Source organism: Triticum urartu, chromosome 7A (genome assembly GCF_056163025.1).
Source record: "Triticum urartu cultivar PI428250 chromosome 7A, HENAU_Tu73, whole genome shotgun sequence".
In the NCBI taxonomy this organism is placed as follows: domain Eukaryota; kingdom Viridiplantae; phylum Streptophyta; class Magnoliopsida; order Poales; family Poaceae; genus Triticum; species Triticum urartu.
The window spans coordinates 717,127,242-717,147,531 of record NC_141879.1 but is presented as its reverse complement, the minus strand read 5'-3'; the positions used below and the strand labels follow the sequence as shown (position 1 = coordinate 717,147,531).

The 20,290-nt window shown below is 44.6% G+C and overlaps 2 protein-coding genes across 2 annotated transcripts; one reads left to right on the top strand and one right to left on the bottom strand.

Moving 5' to 3' along the window:
• Positions 1-2,358: 2,358 nt before the first annotated feature.
• Positions 2,359-3,354, bottom strand: LOC147962119 (uncharacterized). The gene has a single exon (XM_087534060.1). The coding sequence runs from the start codon at positions 3,352-3,354 to the stop codon at positions 2,359-2,361; it is 996 nt and encodes a 331-aa protein (XP_087390186.1).
• Positions 3,355-5,831: 2,477 nt separating this feature from the next.
• LOC147962118 (uncharacterized) lies at positions 5,832-6,779 on the top strand. The gene has a single exon (XM_087536402.1). The coding sequence runs from the start codon at positions 5,832-5,834 to the stop codon at positions 6,777-6,779; it is 948 nt and encodes a 315-aa protein (XP_087392528.1).
• The last annotated feature ends 13,511 nt before the right edge of the window (positions 6,780-20,290 follow it).

Here is a 20,290-nt window from a genome sequence, read left to right as displayed (position 1 = left end):
AATTGTCTGTGTTAGAGAATATAGTTGCTTACTTTAGTTTTTCTTTTAATTTAGAACCTTTTTTGCCTGTCATTTCATGTTTGTGTGTCCCCAAGGTTATACATGTTTGTAAGGTTGGTTGCATCGAACGAGACACAATCATGATAAGGCGATGTATAAGCTTTCCGTGCTGGAGCATCCACCCAAAATAAATTCTCACACCTCCCCTCGGCATCCATCTTGCACTTGGAAAATAAATCCGTGTCTGCCTCCTTCAGCTCATAAAAGTAACCACATCAGAGAAAGCAACTTAATATAAATCAGAGGCAACTACTGACACAACAAGCATGCAACATATGAGAAAATATAAAAGCAACACAACTAGATGGGAGTTGCGGTGGACAGCAGGACTGGGAATCACAAATATATGAGAGCAAGAGAGTTTGCTAGGGGGGGGGGGGGCTGTTTTTTTCTTGCAAGAACAAGTTTTTTGGGCAACTTTTGTAGGGTTTACAGGCAAGTTTTTTGGGCAACCAATTAGGGAAACAGATTGTACAACACAAAGTCAACAATAGGGGAAATTGTTTGTTCCATGTTTATTTGTTTATTTAATGATTCTGTGATTTTTCCATTTTCTATACAAATGTTCCTTTTCTTTTCCAGCAACATTTTACGCCCAACATCAATGCGTTTTTATTTCCTTCCTCTTTTGACAAAGAGGTTATAGGACGATGACTAGAAGGCATGGTGGAGAACCTAGTGGTGTGTGGGGCATTTTTTCAGTCCACATTGTGTGTTAGGTTCCGCTCCAGGGAAGAAATTATCAGCCATGTGAACCTATGGCTAGTTCACTTTGATATTATGTGACTCTGTTTTTTAGATTTTTCCCCTTTGTATATAATGCACCTATATATGAGTTACTGCCACCTATATATGTGTGTGTTACTACCACCTATATATGTTGTCCTCTACATGTTGTTTTTGTGGTTCTTTGTTTTCTTGCAAAAGGGTTGCCTGATATTACTGCAAGGAGTTTATAGGGGCAGTAGACCCCTTTTTAATGCCCAACACTAGTTGCTTCAAATTTTAGCATGAGTTGCCTAAAATCACAGAAAAGTTGTTGCATGTTTTTATTTACATTTGCACAGTGGATGCATGATATTTTTACTGCAAGGAACTTTCTTTGATATAGGCAACAGTCATTTTTTACATGCTTGATAGTAGTTGCTTCAAATTTTAGTAGAAGTTGCCGGAAATCATAGCTAAAGTTGCCTCATGTGGTCTTACTCTTTTGAGTTTTTTCTAGGCTCTCTACTTGCAGTACATAGTTGCCTAGCTTTTTGGTAGCTCTATTTTCAAGATCTTATAGGAACTGTGTGTTTTGCCCAACTGCTTTTCTTATCAAGGAGCCAAACCAAGTTTTTACTAATGATCAACCTTTTTTTTGCTGCTCAAGTATCCCAGCAATTAAAACAAGTGAAAGGGGGAGGAGATGGAGAGGGGTGTGTAGGTTTTGTCACCTGTTTATTGCTGCAACTTGATTTGAGCGTTTGAGGAGGGGAGCAAGATGCTCTCTTCAAGGCGTCATGGTTGCCAAGCTTTTTAGATCTAAAGGAGAGAGGATTCTGGAGAGGGTTAGGTGGGAACGAGAGGAAGGAGGGCGACGGTTGGAGGATTGGGGGCTTGGCGTCGGGATCCAAGAAAAGGAGGGGAGATGGGGACTAGGTGGGGCGTGCGGTTCGGGTGAGCACATGCTGGTAGGAGGGGGGACCATATGCGCTCTGTAGCCTGGTCTTTCCTATTTCTAGCATATCTCCTGATTCCTTTCCCAAAACGGAAGGTGTGCTCGATCTTGTGAGCGAGCGCCCAGGCGTTCCCTAGCCACGTCCATTATATACAGATCGCGTGATCGATCTCGTTCGATTTGATCGATCTTTCCCACCGAACGACTCGTTTGGTCTAGGAGGTCAATCCTCATATCGAACAGTAGATATCGGCGTCCAAAAGAAAACCAAAAAGGACACATACCGACGGGGCCGTAACCCAACAACTCATAATCTCTGAAAGCTAGTGTCAAGGAAGCCGTTAGCCGTCACCTTAACTGAAAGTTGGTGAAGAAGGTGTATATACCTCTTGTCTATGGTAAGACACAACATAGTGCAACAACGGACATCCAGAAGGGGCTTGACTTCATTAGAAAAGTGACAGCAATGGCCGCTCGACAAACTTATGAAAACAACAAAAAGAAACTTACGACAACTAAATCTCAGCAAGTTGATAAATAGCAAAACCGACATTGTACCTGGCTATTCGGTAAACGACAAATAAGTTCTTCTACCAAAAAAGAAAAATTACAAATGAGTTTGCCGGCATGTGGAGCTATACTAATTTTGCCTGAACTTGCCTTCTGCAACGCAAACTAGCCAGGCATGCATGGCGCCAAGTAGGAGTCAGCACTGATTCGCTGCACAAGGTGACGGCGGTCGGAATCTCCTCCGGCATGATAATGGCGAGACAGCACCGAACAACAAGGCGGTCCTCCTGCATGGGCGACGCGCCAATTTGCTCCAGCTGGCAGTAGAAGTCATCATTGTCACGGTCAAATGTGTGTCTCATCTTCTGGGACTCGAAGTTCACCGCCCCCTCGAGCTCAAAGCTGAACTCGGCTGTCGTTACCGGGGTCTCCTCCACCTTGTTCGCGCGGACGAGGTACAGGTAAGTCAATTTATACGATCTGGGGCAGAATTTGAGGTACCATGTGCTCCCTCCCACGGCGAAGTGCGTGGAGTAGGCACACTCCCCGTCCTGAAGTGCCGCCCTGAGCTGGGAGACACTCCCGATGGTAAGCGTGTGGGACCCGGCCATGGCGACCTGCGGTGGCTCCAAGACAGCATCGGATTTCAACGAGTTTCCGAGGAGGCGTGGCCGCTTTTTTTGCTGCTGCTTCTTCTCCAGGGTGCACCTGAGGGTGAATTCGTTGTAACGGGCACACACGCAGCACGACGCCTCCAGCTCCCTCCTGCTCACGCATAGGCACAACATGAAGCACTCGCTGGGTTCTTGTATCGTTGCCCGGTTGCTCTCATTGTGGAAGACGGTGTGCTTGCCGGTGGCGTCAAGGATTTCGATGGAGATGTAGGTGCCGAGGGCTGAATCGAGTGTGTGCAGCCCGCGGTTGATGGCGACCGAGACGACCAAGTCCTCCGCTAGGCCGTCCTCGTCGAAACCCATAGGCTGCACTTGGACGTCCCAGTAGAGGTCGCCGAACAAGAGCTTGCCCACAGTCAGCACGTCAGGCGACCGCACCAGCTTGGAGTACCTGGGGACCGTCACCACGCTCGTCATGGGCGCCGATCGGCTCGCGGTGGCACCCATTGTCGACGGTACCAACTAAGCTGTGACCTGTGAGGCGATCGCGCCTGTGTATAATCCCAGATCGAGTCGGGAGGAGTCATATCTGTCTTCCAACGATACAAAGCCGTAACTGGATTCTGGCTCCTATCGTGTCCTGGAGCAAGTCTGCATGTTCATTTTAGCCACGTGGCTAGGCCGAGAATCATAAAAAAAATGACACGTCACGCTAGGCGGCCGTGTCGCTATCGTTGCTTTTCTAGGCGGCTTGACCTAATTACCACTGTACATTTTTTTTTCGATTTCTTCTTTATTATCTCGATTTTTTATTTTTCACATTTTTGAAAAAAAAATCCAATCTTACATGATTTTATACTTAATAAAATAACATTCATCAATTTGAAATTAGAGTAATACAAACGTCAAAGCTAACCATTAATGCACAATTAATAACTACTCCCTCCGTCCGAAAAAACTTGTCATCAAAATGGACAAAAAGGGTGTATCTAGAACTAAAATACATTTAGATACATCTTTTTTATTCATTTTGATGACAAGTATTTTCGTACGAAGAGAGTACCTATTATCAATGTGCAATTAATATTCTACTACTATCAATGTGCATTTAATATCCTACCTAAGGCCAAGGGCAATAGACTTCTTCCTTGGTATGGAGAGGAGCTCGTCCTTCATTCATCCACAATCAGCCCGTCCTTAATTCATCCAAACAATGGATTTCTATGTTGGTACACACTCGACTGACTGAGCCACATAACAATTCTTGGACGATTGAGCCATGCACCCATGAGTGTCTCTTATTTGATGTTGCATGGTGCACGAACGATGAATTCGAATTAGAATTCCCGAGTGAATAGCATAAAACTATCATAATTCGTGTTAGGGTTTTAAAAAACTACCGGAAATTTGTTTGTGACTAATACCTACCACTTTTGGCGTCGGCTTTCTCAAAAAATTCAAATGGGCGAGTGGTTAACTTCTGATCAGGTTTATAATAGCTGGGGTCCGCCAGTAAGATAACAGTTCATTTGACCGTTAACTTACATGTGAGGCCTACATGTCAGTGTCTCTCCCGCATATTCAAAGAAAAAAATCTTCAATCCCTCAATTAGCAATCAGGTCCCTGAAAATAAAATAAAAAGCAATGGATCCCTAAAAATAAAATAAAAAGCAATCAGGTCCCCACTGGCGAGCTCATCGCCGGAGCTGATGTGGGCATCGGCCGGCCTTCAGCGGCGCCGTCCCTGCTGCTCTGCTGCACGCGGCGAAGCTCGAGGCCGTCGATGCTGCCCTGTTGCATGCGGCAGAGCTCGAGAGCTCCCTGCTGCTGGCTGCGGGCGACGGGGCGAGGCAGCCATGGCGAGCTTGCCTCGATGCGTTGCAGATGGGGCCGGGCACGGCGGCCTTCGGACGTGAACTAGGCGAGCTTGGCCTGAGTTGAAGGAGGCCATCAAGAAGTGAGGGAGTCGGCCGAGCTCCGCCGGAGATGGGGTCGGGCGGCGCACGCGCCGTAGGAAGCGAGCTATGGGGAGGAGGGAGGAGGCGTGGGTGGTGGAGCCGCTCAGCGGTTGCCTCCGTGCCTGTGGAGGTGGCCAACTGTAGCCCGTCGCCATGGCCGGCTGTGAGCGGTGGCTGGCCGTGAGCCTTGCCATACGCCGGCTGCGAGCATTGCCGCACACCAGCCGACCTCCCACGCGTGTCTTCCGGCAACCGAGGGAGAGGTAAGCTGGGGAGGTTGGTCGCCGGGTTGGGAGGTGAGAGGGCCGTCACCGGATCGGGAGCAGAGGAAAGAAGGGAGAGATCAGGGGAGGGGAGGGGAGAAGGAAGAGGAGAAGATGAAGCTTACGGGTGGGCCCCACCTGTAAGTTAACAGTCAAACAAACGGTTTGTTTAGGAGCGGGCCTGACTTGCCATAATTCAGATCAATTTTGAATCACATGGTGATTTGGGTTTTTTGAGACAACCGGTGCCAAAAATGGTAGGTATTAGTGACAAACAAATTTTCGGTAGTTTTTTAGAACCCTAACGCGAATTATGATAGTTTTATGCTATTCACTTAGAATTCCCTATGTCATAATTTTGGTTATGTCAGAGGGTCTCATTCCTATTAGCAAGTGTGTCATCTATATTTAATCTTCACTACGCCTTGGTACGGGGCTGCATTCATACGTGCCCGGGTTAGCAGCTCCCCATCTTTGCATGCCCAACCAACATAGGAGTACTTCAGTACTTGTCTGTACAGGCGTGGCAAAATTTATATACATACATGAAACATGCATGATCGGGTTCCCATCACAAGGACGTGATCATGTCAACTTTCTCTAGGACACGATAGGAACCAGAATCCGGTTACGGATTTGTATCGTTGAAAGACAAAGATATGACTCCACTCCCGACTCGATCTCAAATTCCCTCCCGGCCGGCCTACATAAATATACACACACGGGGCTTAAGTGCTTAAGTGCTTAACTGGTACGTCGACAATGGGTGGCACCGCGAGCCGATCGGCGCTGATGACGTCCGACGACTTGCCGGTTTTGTGGTACTCCAAGCTGGTGCGGTCGCGTCGCGTGCTGAACGTGGGCAAAGTATTCTTCGATGGCCTCGTCTGCAATGTGGAAGTTCTGCCCATGTGTTTCGACAAGGATGGCCTAGCGAACGTCTTGATCGTCTCGGTGGGCGTCATGTTGGGTCATCACCTCAGATCGTTCGCCGGCACCCACGTCTCGCTCGAAATCCTGGACGCGACTGGCCAGCATACCGTCTTCCACAAAGACAGCGACCAAGAAGAGGACCGTTTCTACAGGCTGACCATGTACGTGCGCAGGTGCGAGCTGGAGGCGTCGTCGTGCGTGTGTGCCAGCGACACATTAACCATCCGGTGCACTCTGGAGAAGAAGCAGCAGGCGACAAAGCGGCCGCGCCTGCTCGGAATCTTGTTCAAACCCAACGCGGTTCAGGAGCCGCCGCAGGTCGCCATGGACGGGTCCTACACGCTCATCGTTCGCAGCTTCTCCGAGCTCAGCGCGGCGCTTCGTGCCGAAGAGGACGGTATCTACTCCAGGCACTTAGCCATTGGGGGGAGCAGATGGTACCTCAAATTCTGCCCCAAATACCACGGACAGTCCTTCTTGTGCCTCGGCCGCGGCCGCATGGGCAAGGCCGAGATGCCGATGACGGTGGAGTTCAGCTTCGAGCTCAAAGGGGTGGTGAACCACCAGTCCCGAAAGATGACGCACACGTTCGACCGTGACAACGATGACTTCTTCTACGATCTAGAGCAAATTAGAAGAACGTCGCCCATGCAAGACGACAGCCTCGTTGTTCGGTGCTGCCTCACCGCTGTCATGCCGGAGGAGACTCCGTTCGCCGTCCCAACGTGTAGCAGCGAATCAGTGCTCACGCCTCTGCTCAGCGCCATGCATGGCTAGCTAGTTTGGGATACAGAAGACAAGACAGGCTCACACATAACTCATTTGTAATTTACTAAACAGTTTTGTATAAAACTAGTTACACCCTATTATTATCGTATATATTCTTATAAGCAACCTTTTTCTCATGTCATGTCATCTACATGAAATCTGTCATGAACTAGAAGGTTGTTGCTTTCTCGATGCAAGCATAGTTAGTTCACACTACAGTAGGCCGGCGTAAAATTAGCTATATATTGCCGAAGCTAAATCGACGTAAAGTGCTAGCCAGTCTCTATTTTGCTTGCTCAACTTAAATTCGAACTCTTGGGATCCAAAATATGCCTTGCAAAAAAAGGATCGTGAATAGTTCGCCTTGCACCTGCAATTCTCTGTTGGGGCAAATTGTTTGTTCCTGTAGATTTTGCCCAAGCCATTGGATTGAAATCTAGCTAACGGTTGTCCTTCAGCTTTAACGTCCTGGAGCACATTGTCCTTGGCCACATCCTTGCGAAGTGATTTCCTTAGCCACATCCGATGCCACATATCCGGCAAGGTCTTGTCCGAACCTTCTTCAATGACTCCATCGCATCCCCATCTCGAGATAAGAGCTATCTAATCCGAGGGGCAGCAAAAACGAAAGGGCCTCCCACGTCCTGTCCTCCATATGCAACAGCCGCAGCATCCCCATCTTGGTATAGGAGTTCATTCTTCAGGAAACTGATCAATAAGAAATGTAGTATCTTCGTTCACGAAAACTAGGCAAGTGAGCTGGCGGATAGTTTCTGTAGGTGAGTTTTCAAATTTCTATGCAGATTCTAGGTGAACAAAGCATCTATCTATCTATTGTTTCCTACGCTCCGTTCCAAATTACATGGATTTCTATCTTTATCCTAGTCAAATTTATTTAATTATGATTAAACAAATACAAAAATATGCTAATATTTAAAGCATCAAATATATATATATATATATATATATATATATATATATGAAGGAAATATGCCCTAGAGGCAATAATAAAGTTATTATTTATTTCCTTATATCATGATAAATGTTTATTATTTATGCTAGAATTGTATTAACCGGAAACATAATACATGTGTGAATACATAGACAAACTTAGTGTCACTAGTATGCCTCTACTTGACTAGCTCGTTAATCAAAGATGGTTATGTTTCCTAACCATGAACAAAGTGTTGTTATTTGATTAACGAGGTCACATCATTAGTAGAATGATCTGATTGACATGACCCATTCCATTAGCTTAGCACCCGATCGTTTAGTATGTTGCTATTGCTTTCTTCATGACTTATACATGTTCCTATGACTATGAGATTATGCAACTCCCGTTTACCGGAGGAACACTTTGTGTGCTACCAAACGTCACAACGTAACTGGGTGATTATAAAGGAGCTCTACAGGTGTCTCCAAAGATAGATGTTGGGTTGGCGTATTTCGAGATTAGGATTTGTCACTCCGATTGTCGGAGAGGTATCTCTGGGCCCTCTCGGTAATGCACATCACATAAGCCTTGCAAGCATTGCAACTAATGAGTTAGTTGCGGAATGATGTATTACAGAACGAGTAAATAGACTTGACGGTAACGAGATTGAACTAGGTATTGGATACCGACGATCGAATCTTGGGCAAGTAACATACCGATGACAAAGGGAACAACGTATGTTGTTATGCGGTCTGACCGATAAAGATCTCCGTAGAATATGTAGGAGCCAATATGGGCATCCAGGTCCCGCTATTGGTTATTGGCCGTAGATTTGTCTCAGTCATGTCTACATTGTTCTCGAACCGTAGGGTCCGCACGCTTAACGTTACGATGACAGTTATTATGAGTTTATGCATTTTGATGTACCGAAGTTAGTTCGGAGTCCCGGATGTGATCACGGACATGACGAGGAGTCTCGAAATGGTCGACACATAAATATTAATATATTGGAAGCATATATTTGGACATCAGAATTGTTCCGGGTGAAATCGGCATTTTACCGGAGTACCGGGGGGTTACCGGAACCCCCCCGAGGGTTGTTGGGCCTACATGGGCCTTAAGGGAGAAGAGGAGAGGAGGCAAGAGGTGGCCGCGTGCCCCTCCCCTTCCTAGTCCGAATAGGACAAGGGAAGGGGGGCGGCGCCCCCCCTTTCCTTCCTCTCTTCCTCCTATTTCCCCCCTCTCTCTCCTAGTCCAACTAGGAGTCCTACTCCCGGTGGGAGTAGGACTCCCCTTGGCGCCCCACACCCTGGCCGGCCGCCTCCTCCCCTTGCTCCTTTATATACGGGGGCAGGGGGGCACCTCTAGACACACAAGTTGATCCACGTGATCCTTCCTTAGCCGTGTGTGGTGCCCCCTGCCACCATATTCCACCTCGATCATATCGTTGTAGTGCTTAGGCGAAGCCCTGCGTCGGTAGAACATCATCATAGTCACCACGCCGTTGTGCTGACGGAACTCATCCCCGAAGCTTTACTGGATCGAAGCCCGGGGAGCGTCATCGAGTTGTACGTGTGCTAAGAACTCGGAGGTGCCGGAGTAACGGTGCTTGGATCGGTCGGATCGGGAAGACGTACGACTACTTCCTCTATGTTGTGTCAACGCTTCCGTTGCGGTCTACGAGGGTACGTAGACAACACTCTCCCCTCTGTTGCTATGCATCACCATGATCTTGCGTGTGCGTAGGAAATTTTTTGAAATTACTGCGTTCCCCAACAGTGGTATCAGAGCCTAGGTTTTATGGTTTGATGTTATTTGCACGAGTAGAACACAAGTGAGTTGTGGGCGATATAAGTCATAATGCCTACCAGCATGTCATACTTTGGTTCGGCGGTATTGTTGGATGAAGCGGTCCGGACCGACATTACGCGTACGCTTACGCGAGACCGGTTCTCCCAACGTGCTTTGCACAAAGGTGGCTTGTGGGTGACTGTTTCTCCAACTTTAGTTGAACCAAGTGTGGCTACGCCCGGTCCTTGCGAAGGTTAAAACGGAGTCAAATTGACAAACTATCGTTGTAGTTTTGATGCGTAGGTGAGATTGGTTCTTACTTAAGCCCGTAGCAGCCACGTAAAACTTGCAACAACAAAGTAGAGGACGTCTAACTTGTTTTTGCAGGGCATGTTGTGATGTGATATGGCCAAGACATGATGCTAAATTTTATTGTATGAGATGATCATGTTTTGTAACCGAGTTATCGGCAACTGGCAGGAGCCATATGGTTGTCGCTTTATTGTATGCAATGCAATCGCGATGTAATGCTTTAGTTTATCACTAAGCGGTAGCGATAGTCGTGGAAGCATAATATTGGCGAGACAACAACGATGCTACGATGGAGATCAAGGTGTCGCGTCGGTGACGATGGTGATCATGACGGTGCTTCGGAGATGGAGATCACAGGCACAAGATGATGATGGCCATATCATATCACTTATATTGATTGCATGTGATGTTTATCTTTTATGCATCTTATCTTGCTTTGATTGACGGTAGCATTATAAGATGATCTCTCACTAAATTCTCAAGAAGTGTTCTCCCTGAGTATGCACCGTTGCGAAAGTTCTTCGTGCTGAGACACCACGTGATGATCGGGTGTGATAGGCTCTACGTTCAAATACAACGGGTGCAAAACAGTTGCACACGCGGAATACTCAGGTTATACTGGACGAGCCAAGCATATACAGATATGGCCTCGGAACACGGAGACCGAAAGGTCGAGCGTGAATCATATAGTAGATATGATCAACATAGTGATGTTCACCAAAGAAACTACTCCATCTCACGTGATGATCGGACATGGTTTAGTTGATTTGGATCACGTGATCACTTAGAGGATAAGAGGGATGTCTATCTAAGTGGGAGTTCTTAAGTAATTTGATTAATTGAACTTAAACTTATCATGAACTTAGTACCTGATAGTATCTTGCTTGTTTATGTTTGATTGTAGATAGATGGCTCGTGCTGTTGTTTCGTTGAATTTTAATGCGTTCCTTGAAAAAGCAAAGTTGAAAGATGATGGTAGCAATTACACGGACTGGGTCCGTAACTTGAGGATTATCCTCATTGCTGCACAGAAGAATTACGTCCTGGAAGCACCGCTGGGTGCCAGGCCTGCTGCTGGAGCAACACCAGATGTTATGAACGTCTGGCAGAGCAAAGCTGATGACTACTCGATAGTTCAGTGTGCCATGCTTTACGGCTTAGAATCGGGACTTCAACGACGTTTTGAACGTCATGGAGCATATGAGATGTTTCAGGAGTTGAAGTTAATATTTCAAGCAAATGCCCGGATTGAGAGATATGAAGTCTCCAATAAGTTCTATAGCTGCAAGATGGAGGAGAACAGTTCTGTCAGTGAGCATATACTCAAAATGTCTGGGTATAATAATCACTTGATTCAGATGGGAGTTAATCTTCCAGATGATTGCGTCATTGACAGAATTCTCCAATCACTGCCACCAAGCTACAAGAGCTTCGTGATGAACTATAATATGCAAGGGATGAACAAGACTATTCTCGAGCTCTTCGCAATGCTGAAAGCTGCGGAGGTAGAAATCAAAAAGGAGCATCAAGTGTTGATGGTCAACAAGACCACTAGTTTCAAGAAAAAGGGCAAAGGGAAGAAGAAGGGGAACTTCAAGAAGAACGGCAAGCAAGTTGCTGCTCAAGAGAAGAAACCCAAGTCTGGACCTAAGCCTGAAACTAAGTGCTTCTACTGCAAGCAGACTGGTCACTGGAAGCGGAACTGCCCCAAGTATTTCGGATAAGAAGGATGCCAAGGTGAACAAGGTATATGTGATATACATGTTATTGATGTGTACCTTACTAATGCTCGCAGTAGCACCTGGGTATTTGATACTGGTTCTGTTGCTAATATTTGCAACTCGAAACAGGGACTACGGATTAAGCGAAGATTGCTAAGGACAAGGTGACGATGCGCATGGGAAACGGTTCCAAAGTCGATGTGATCGCGGTCGGCACGCTACCTCTACATCTACCTTCGGGATTAGTATTAGACCTAAATAATTGTTATTTGGTGCCAGCGTTGAGCATGAACATTATATCTGGATCTTGTTTAATGCGAGACGGTTATTCATTTAAATCAGAGAATAATGGTTGTTCTATTTATATGAGTAATATCTTTTATGGTCATGAACCCTTGAAGAGTGGTCTATTCTTATTGAATCTCGATAGTAGTGATACACATATTCATAATGTAGAAGCCAAAAGATGCAAAGTTGATAATGATAGTGCAACTTATTTGTGGCACTGCCGTTTAGGTCATATCGGTGTAAAGCGCATGAAGAAACTACATACTGATGGACTTTTGGAACCACTTGATTATGAATCACTTGGTACTTGCGAACCGTGCCTCATGGGCAAGATGACTAAAACACCGTTCTCCGGTACTATGGAGAGAGCAACAGATTTGTTGGAAATCATACATACAGATGTATGTGGTCCGATGAATGTTGAGGCTCGTGGCGGATATCGTTATTTTCTCACCTTCACAAATGACTTAAGCAGATATGGGTATATCTACTTAATGAAATATAAGTCTGAAACGTTTGAAAAGTTCAAAGAATTTCAGAGTGAAGCTGAAAATCATCGTAACAAGAAAATAAAGTTTCTACGATCTGATCGTGGAGGAGAATATTTGAGTTACGAGTTTGGTGTACATTTGAAAAATTGTGGAATAGTTTCGCAACTCACGCCACCCGGAACACCACAGCGTAAAGGTGTGTCCGAACGTCGTAATCGTACTTTACTAGATATGGTGCGATCTATGATGTCTCTTACTGATTTACCGCTATCGTTTTGGGCATACGCTCTAGAGACAGCCGCATTCACGTTAAATAGGGCACCATCAAAATCCGTTGAGACGACGCCTTATGAACTGTGGTTTGGCAAGAAACCAAAGTTGTCGTTTCTGAAAGTTTGGGGCTGCGATGCTTATATGAAGAAGCTTCAACCTGATAAGCTCGAATCCAAATCGGAGAAATGTGTCTTCATAGGATATCCAAAGGAAACTGTTGGATACACCTTCTATCACAAATCCGAAGGCAAGACTTTTGTTGCTAAATTCGGAAACTTTCTGGAGAAGGAGTTTCTCTCGAAAGAAGTGAGTGGGAGGAAAGTAGAACTTGACGAGGTAACTATACCTGCTCCCTTGTTGGAAAGTAGTACATCACAGAAAACTGTTTCTGCGACACCTACACCAATAAGTGAGGAAGTTAATGATAATGATCATGAAACTTCGGAACAAGATACTACTGAACCTCGTAGATCAACCAGAGTGAGATCCGCGCCAGAGTGGTACGGTAATCCAGTTCTGGAAGTCATGCTACTAGATCATGATGAACCTACGAACTATGAAGAAGCGATGGTGAGCCCAGATTCCGCAAAATGGCTTGAAGCCATGAAATCTGAGATGGGATCCATGTATGAGAATAAAGTATGGACTTTGGTTGACTTGCCCGATGATCGGCAAGCAATTGAGAATAAATGGATCTTCAAGAAGAAGACTGACGCTGACGGTAATATTACTGTCTACAAAGCTCGACTTGTCGCAAAAGGGTTTCGACAAGTTCAAGGGGTTGACTACGATGAGACCGTCTCACCCGTAGCGATGCTTAAGTCTGTCAGAATCATGTTAGCAATTGCCGCATTTTATGATTATGAAATTTGGCAGATGGATGTCAAAACTGCATTCCTGAATGGATTTCTGGAAGAAGAGTTGTATATGATGCAACTAGAAGGTTTTGTCAATCCAAAGGGAGCTAACAAAGTGTGCAAGCTCCAGCGATCTATTTATGGACTGGTGCAAGCATCTCGAAGTTGGAATAAACGCTTTGATAGTGTGATCAAAGCATTTGGTTTTATACAGACTTTCGGAGAAGCCTGTATTTACAAGAAAGTGAGTGGGAGCTCTGTAGCATTTCTGATATTATATGTGGATGACATGTTACTGATCGGAAATAATATAGAATTTCTGGATAGCATAAAGGGATACTTGAGTAAGAGTTTTTCAATGAAAGACCTCGGTGAAGCTGCTTACATATTAGGCATAAAGATCTATAGAGATAGATCAAGACGCTTAATTGGACTTTCACAAAGCACATACCTTGACAAGATTTTGAAAAAGTTCAAAATGGATCAAGCGAAGAAAGGGTTCTTGCCTGTGTTATAAGGTGTGAAGTTGAGTCAGACTCAATGCCCGACCACTGCAGAAGATAGAGAGAAAATGAAAAATGTTCCCTATGCTTCAGCCATAGGCTCTATCATGTATGCAATGCTATGTACCAGACCTGATGTGTGCCTTGCTATAAGCTTAGCAGGGAGGTACCAAAGTAATCCAGGAGTGGATCACTAGACAGCGGTCAAGAACATCCTGAAATACCTGAAAAGGACTAAGGATATGTTTCTCGTATATGGAGGTGACAAAGAGCTCACCGTAAAAGGTTACGTTGATGCAAGCTTTGACACTGATCCGGACGATTCTAAATCGCAAACCGGATACGTGTTTACATTAAACGGTGGAGCTGTCAGTTGGTGCAGTTCTAAACAAAGCGTCATAGCGGGATCTACATGTGAAGCGGAGTACATAGCTGCTTCGGAAGCAGCGAATGAAGGAGTTCATATCCGATCTAAGTGTCATACCTAGTGCATCGGGTCCAATGAAAATCTTTTGTGACAATACTGGTGCAATTGCCTTGGCAAAGGAATCCATATTTCACAAGAGAACCAAGCACATCAAGAGACGCTTCAATTCCATCCAGGATCTAGTCCAGGTGGGAGACATAGAGATTTGCAAGATACATACGGATCTGAATGTTGCAGACCCGTTGACTAAGCCTCTTCCACGAGCAAAACATGATCAGCACCAAGGCTCCATGGGTGTTAGAATCATTACTGTGTAATCTAGATTATTGACTCTAGTGCAAGTGGGAGACTGAAGGAAATATGCCCTAGAGGCAATAATAAAGTTATTATTTATTTCCTTATATCATGATAAATGTTTATTATTCATGCTAGAATTGTATTAACCGGAAACATAATACATGTGTGAATACATAGACAAACTTAGTGTCACTAGTATGCCTCTACTTGACTAGCTCGTTAATCAAAGATGGTTATGTTTCCTAACCATGAACAAAGTGTTGTTATTTGATTAACGAGGTCACATCATTAGTAGAATGATCTGATTGACATGACCCATTCCATTAGCTTAGCACCCGATCGTTTAGTATGTTGCTATTGCTTTCTTCATGACTTATACATGTTCCTATGACTATGAGATTATGCAACTCCCGTTTACCGGAGGAACACTTTGTGTGCTACCAAACGTCACAACGTAACTGGGTGATTATAAAGGAGCTCTACAGGTGTCTCCAAAGGTAGATGTTGGGTTGGCGTATTTCGAGATTAGGATTTGTCACTCCGATTGTCGGAGAGGCATCTCTGGGCCCTCTCGGTAATGCACATCACATAAGCCTTGCAAGCATTGCAACTAATGAGTTAGTTGCGGAATGATGTATTACAGAACGAGTAAAGAGACTTGCCGGTAACGAGATTGAACTAGGTATTGGATACCGACGATCGAATCTCGGGCAAGTAACATACCGATGACAAAGGGAACAACGTATGTTGTTATGCGGTCTGACCGATAAAGATCTTCATAGAATATGTAGGAGCCAATATGGGCATCCAGGTCCCGCTATTGGTTATTGGCCAGAGATTTGTCTCAGTCATGTCTACATTGTTCTTGAACCGTAGGGTCCGCACGCTTAACGTTACGATGACAGTTATTATGAGTTTATGCATTTTGATGTACCGAAGTTAGTTCGGAGTCCCGGATGTGATCACGGATATGACGAGGAGTCTCGAAATGGTCGAGGCATAAATATTAATATATTGGAAGCATATATTTGGACATCGGAATTGTTTCGGGTGAAATCGGCATTTTACCGGAGTACCGGGGGGTTACCGGAACCCCCCCAAGGGTTGTTGGGCCTACATGAGCCTTAAGGGAGAAGAGGAGAGGAGGCAAGAGGTGGCCGCGTGCCCCTCCCCTTCCTAGTCCGAATAGGACAAGGGAAGGGGGACGGCGCCCCCCCTTTCCTTCCTCTCTTCCTCCTATTTCCCCCCTCTCTCTCCTAGTCCAACTAGGAGTCCTACTCCCGGTGGGAGTAGGACTCCCCTTGGCGCACCACACCCTGGCCGGCCGCCTCCTCCCCTTGCTCCTTTATATACGGGGACAGGGGGGCACCTCTAGACACACAAGTTAATCCACGTGATCGTTCCTTAGCCGTGTGCGGTGCCCCCTGCCACCATATTCCACCTCGATCATATCGTTGTAGTGCTTAGGCGAAGCCCTGCGTCGGTAGAACATCATCATCGTCACCACGCCGTTGTGCTGACGGAACTCATCCCCGAAGCTTTGCTGGATCGGAGCCTGGGGAGCGTCATCGAGCTGTACGTGTGCTAAGAACTCGGAGGTGCCGGAGTAACGGTGCTTGGATCGGTCGGATCGGGAAGACGTACGACTACTTCCTCTATGTTGTGTCAACGCTTCCGTTGCGGTCTACGAGGGTACGTAGACAACACTCTCCCCTCTCGTTGCTATGCATCACCATGATCTTGCGTGTGCGTAGGAAATTTTTTGAAATTACTGCGTTCCCCAATAATATATATATATAGTACTCTCTTGGTCCCAAATTACTTGTTTTATAGTTGTCTAGATACGGACATATCTAACACCAAAACATTTTTACTCTATTTTTACGGCCGATTTTTGGAAGGCTCTAGAATCTTCACTCTACCTATTTTTATATAAAAAATGGTTTCTTTTTCCAGCTTTTCCCTCCATTTTATTTTTCTTTTCAATTTGTTTCATTTTTAATTCGTGAAATATTTTTTGAAATTGGGGAACACTTTCTGAATTTTGTGAACATTTTTTTGAATCTACGAACACTTTTGAATTTACGGACATTTTTTTTATAATTTAGGAACATATTTTGAAATCCACCAATATTTTTTCAATCTCGCATTTTTCCCACTTCAGGTTCCGCATGGAGTGGAAGACATTCACCAGACCTAACTTGAATTGAGGAAGCAACAACCTTTTTTTGCGGGAAAGGAACTTTTCATTAATCAGCCATGATGATTACATTCAGAATCAACAATGCTAGCTATCTCCATACAATGTGGTACTATGTGATTTGTTTGGTTCTAAACTACATAAAATGTTTCTTTTTAGTTAGACATATGCATGGAAAAAGTTGTGTACATTTGCCGTCGGGCCGGATCAAATGTGTCAGCCGGTTGGGCACACTGTCCATGCAAATACAGAAGAGGCCGGACACCGCCCTTTGATCAACTCAAATGGACAGAATCTGAAGAAAACAGACGCCCGTTTAGGGTTGTGCGTTGGAGTTGACCTGTTGTTCTCTGCTGGCATGCAAGGACATGGAAGAGGCTGAAGCGATTGCATTACTGGGTGGCATGCATGTTTTGCGAGAGCTCTACAACTAGATAGTAGGTTGTCCTGAGGTCTGCCACCTCCTCTAGGATAACTGCCTCAGCTATGGAAGCTTTAATCTTAGCTTTGTTTCCACATTTCTGTCTCAGATACTTGTTCTGTCTCTCAGGGCCGTACTGCCAACGATTCTGCATAGCCCCAATAATATATATATATATATATATAGTACTCTCTTGGTCCCAAATTACTTGTTTTATAGTTGTCTAGATACGGACATATCTAACACCAAAACATTTTTACTCTATTTTTACGGCCGATTTTTGGAAGGCTCTAGAATCTTCACTCTACCTATTTTTATATAAAAAATGGTTTCTTTTTCCAGCTTTTCCCTCCATTTTATTTTTCTTTTCAATTTGTTTCATTTTTAATTCGTGAAATATTTTTTGAAATTGGGGAACACTTTCTAAATTTTGTGAACATTTTTTTGAATCTACGAACACTTTTGAATTTATGGACATTTTTTTTATAATTTAGGAACATATTTTGAAATCCACCAATATTTTTTCAATCTCGCATTTTCCCACTTCAGGTTCCGCATGGAGTGGAAGACATTCACCAGACCTAACTTGAATTGAGGAAGCAACAACCTTTTTTTGCGGGAAAGGAACTTTTCATTAATCAGCCATGATGATTACATTCAGAATCAACAATGCTAGCTATCTCCATACAATGTGGTACTATGTGATTTGTTTGGTTCTAAACTACATAAAATGTTTCTTTTTAGTTAGACATATGCATGGAAAAAGTTGTGTACATTTGCCGTCGGGCCGGATCAAATGTGTCAGCCGGTTGGGCACACTGTCCATGCAAATACAGAAGAGGCCGGACACCGCCCTTTGATCAACTCAAATGGACAGAATCTGAAGAAAACAGACTCCCGTTTAGGGTTGTGCGTTGGAGTTGACCTGTTGTTCTCTGCTGGCATGCAAGGACATGGAAGAGGCTGAAGCGATTGCATTACTGGGTGGCATGCATGTTTTGCGAGAGCTCTACAACTAGATAGTAGGTTGTCCTGAGGTCTGCCACCTCCTCTAGGATAACTGCCTCAGCTATGGAAACTTTAATCTTAGCTTTGTTTCCACATTTCTGTCTCAGATGCTTGTTCTGTCTCTCAGGGCTGTACTGCCAACGATTCTGCATAGCCCCAATAATATATATATATATATATATATATATATATATATATATATATATATATATATATATATATATATATATAGTACTCTCTTGGTCCCAAATTACTTGTTTTATAGTTGTCTAGATACGGACATATCTAACACCAAAACATTTTTACTCTATTTTTACGGCCGATTTTTGGAAGGCTCTAGAATCTTCACTCTACCTATTTTTATATAAAAAATGGTTTCTTTTTCCAGCTTTTCCCTCCATTTTATTTTTCTTTTCAATTTGTTTCATTTTTAATTCATGAAATATTTTTTGAAATTGGGGAACACTTTCTGAATTTTGTGAACATTTTTTTGAATCTACGAACACTTTTGAATTTACGGACATTTTTTTATAATTTAGGAACATATTTTGAAATCCACCAATATTTTTTCAATCTCGCATTTTTCCCACTTCAGGTTCCGCATGGAGTGGAAGACATTCACCAGACCTAACTTGAATTGAGGAAGCAACAACCTTTTTTGCGGGAAAGGAACTTTTCATTAATCAGCCATGATGATTACATTCAGAATCAACAATGCTAGCTATCTCCATACAATGTGGTACTATGTGATTTATTTGGTTCTAAACTACATAGAATGTTTCTTTTTAGTTAGACATATGCATGGAAAAAGTTGTGTACATTTGCCGTCGGGCCGGATCAAATGCGTCAGCCGGTTGGGCACACTGTCCATGCAAATACAGAAGAGGCCGGATGCCGCCCTTTGATCAACTCAAATGGACAGAATCTGAAGAAAACGGACGCCCGTTTAGGGTTGTGCGTTGGAGTTGACCTGTTGTTCTCTGCTGGCATGCAAGGACATGGAAGAGGCTGAAGCGATTGCATTACTGGGTGGCATGCATGTTTTGCGAGAGCTCTACAACTAGATAGTAGGTTGCCCTGAGGTCTGCCACCTCCTCTAGGATAACTGCCTCAGCTATGGAAGCTTTAATCTTAGCTTTGTTTCCACATTTCTGTCTCAGATGCTTGTTCTGTCTCTCAGGGCCGTACTGCCAACGATTCTGCATAGCCCCCCCCCCCCCCCCAACAATACCTCGTTCGCGAGGTGCAAAATGAGATGTGCCATCGGAGTAAAGAAGCCTGGCGGGAAGATCTTCTCTAGCTTGCATATCAACTCCGGCGCCTTCTTATGCATTTCTTTTATCTTCTCAAGACATACTTCTTTAGCACAAAGTGTGCGGAAGAAATGGCTTAACTCCCCAAGCACACACCAGACACGCTCGGGAACATAGCCCCGAACTATCACCGGCATAATCCGCTCAATCCATACATGATAGTCATGACTCTTGAGCCCGGTCACTTTGCCCGTTGAAAGATTGACCCCCTTACTTATATTCGGCGCATAACCATCAGTGAACTTCACGATGTGTTTCAGCCACTTCAATGCCTCCATTGCATGATCCTTTTTAAGTACGAAGTCAGCATCTGGCTTGAACCAAGATTTTCGACTGCCTGTGGGAGGCTGCATGTGTAGACGTGGTCTATCACAAATATTCTGTTGATCGACTCTAGCATTAACATTATCCTTTGTCTTATCAGGAATGTTGAGGATCGTGCAAAAAAGGGACTCTGCGACATTCTTTTCGGTGTGCATCACGTCGATGTTGTATGGAAGTTTGAGGTCCTTAAAATAGGGAAGCTGCGTGAAGGGGGTAATGTGAGTCCAGTTGTGCGTCTCACCATAAGCTTCAAAACATTTTTTCCCTTCACCTTTTCCTTTGCCCTCGCCCTCGTCTTCGCATGTGGCTTTGCCTCTGCCGTTGCCTTTCCCTTCGCCGGCAGGCTTAAGAGCTTTCAGC

Bases quoted from the DNA above. Each gene is read 5' to 3' on its own strand.
- LOC147962118 (XM_087536402.1), top strand. From the start codon at position 5,832: ATGGGTGGCACCGCGAGCCGATCGGCGCTGATGACGTCCGACGACTTG.
- LOC147962119 (XM_087534060.1), bottom strand. From the start codon at position 3,354: ATGGGTGCCACCGCGAGCCGATCGGCGCCCATGACGAGCGTGGTGACG.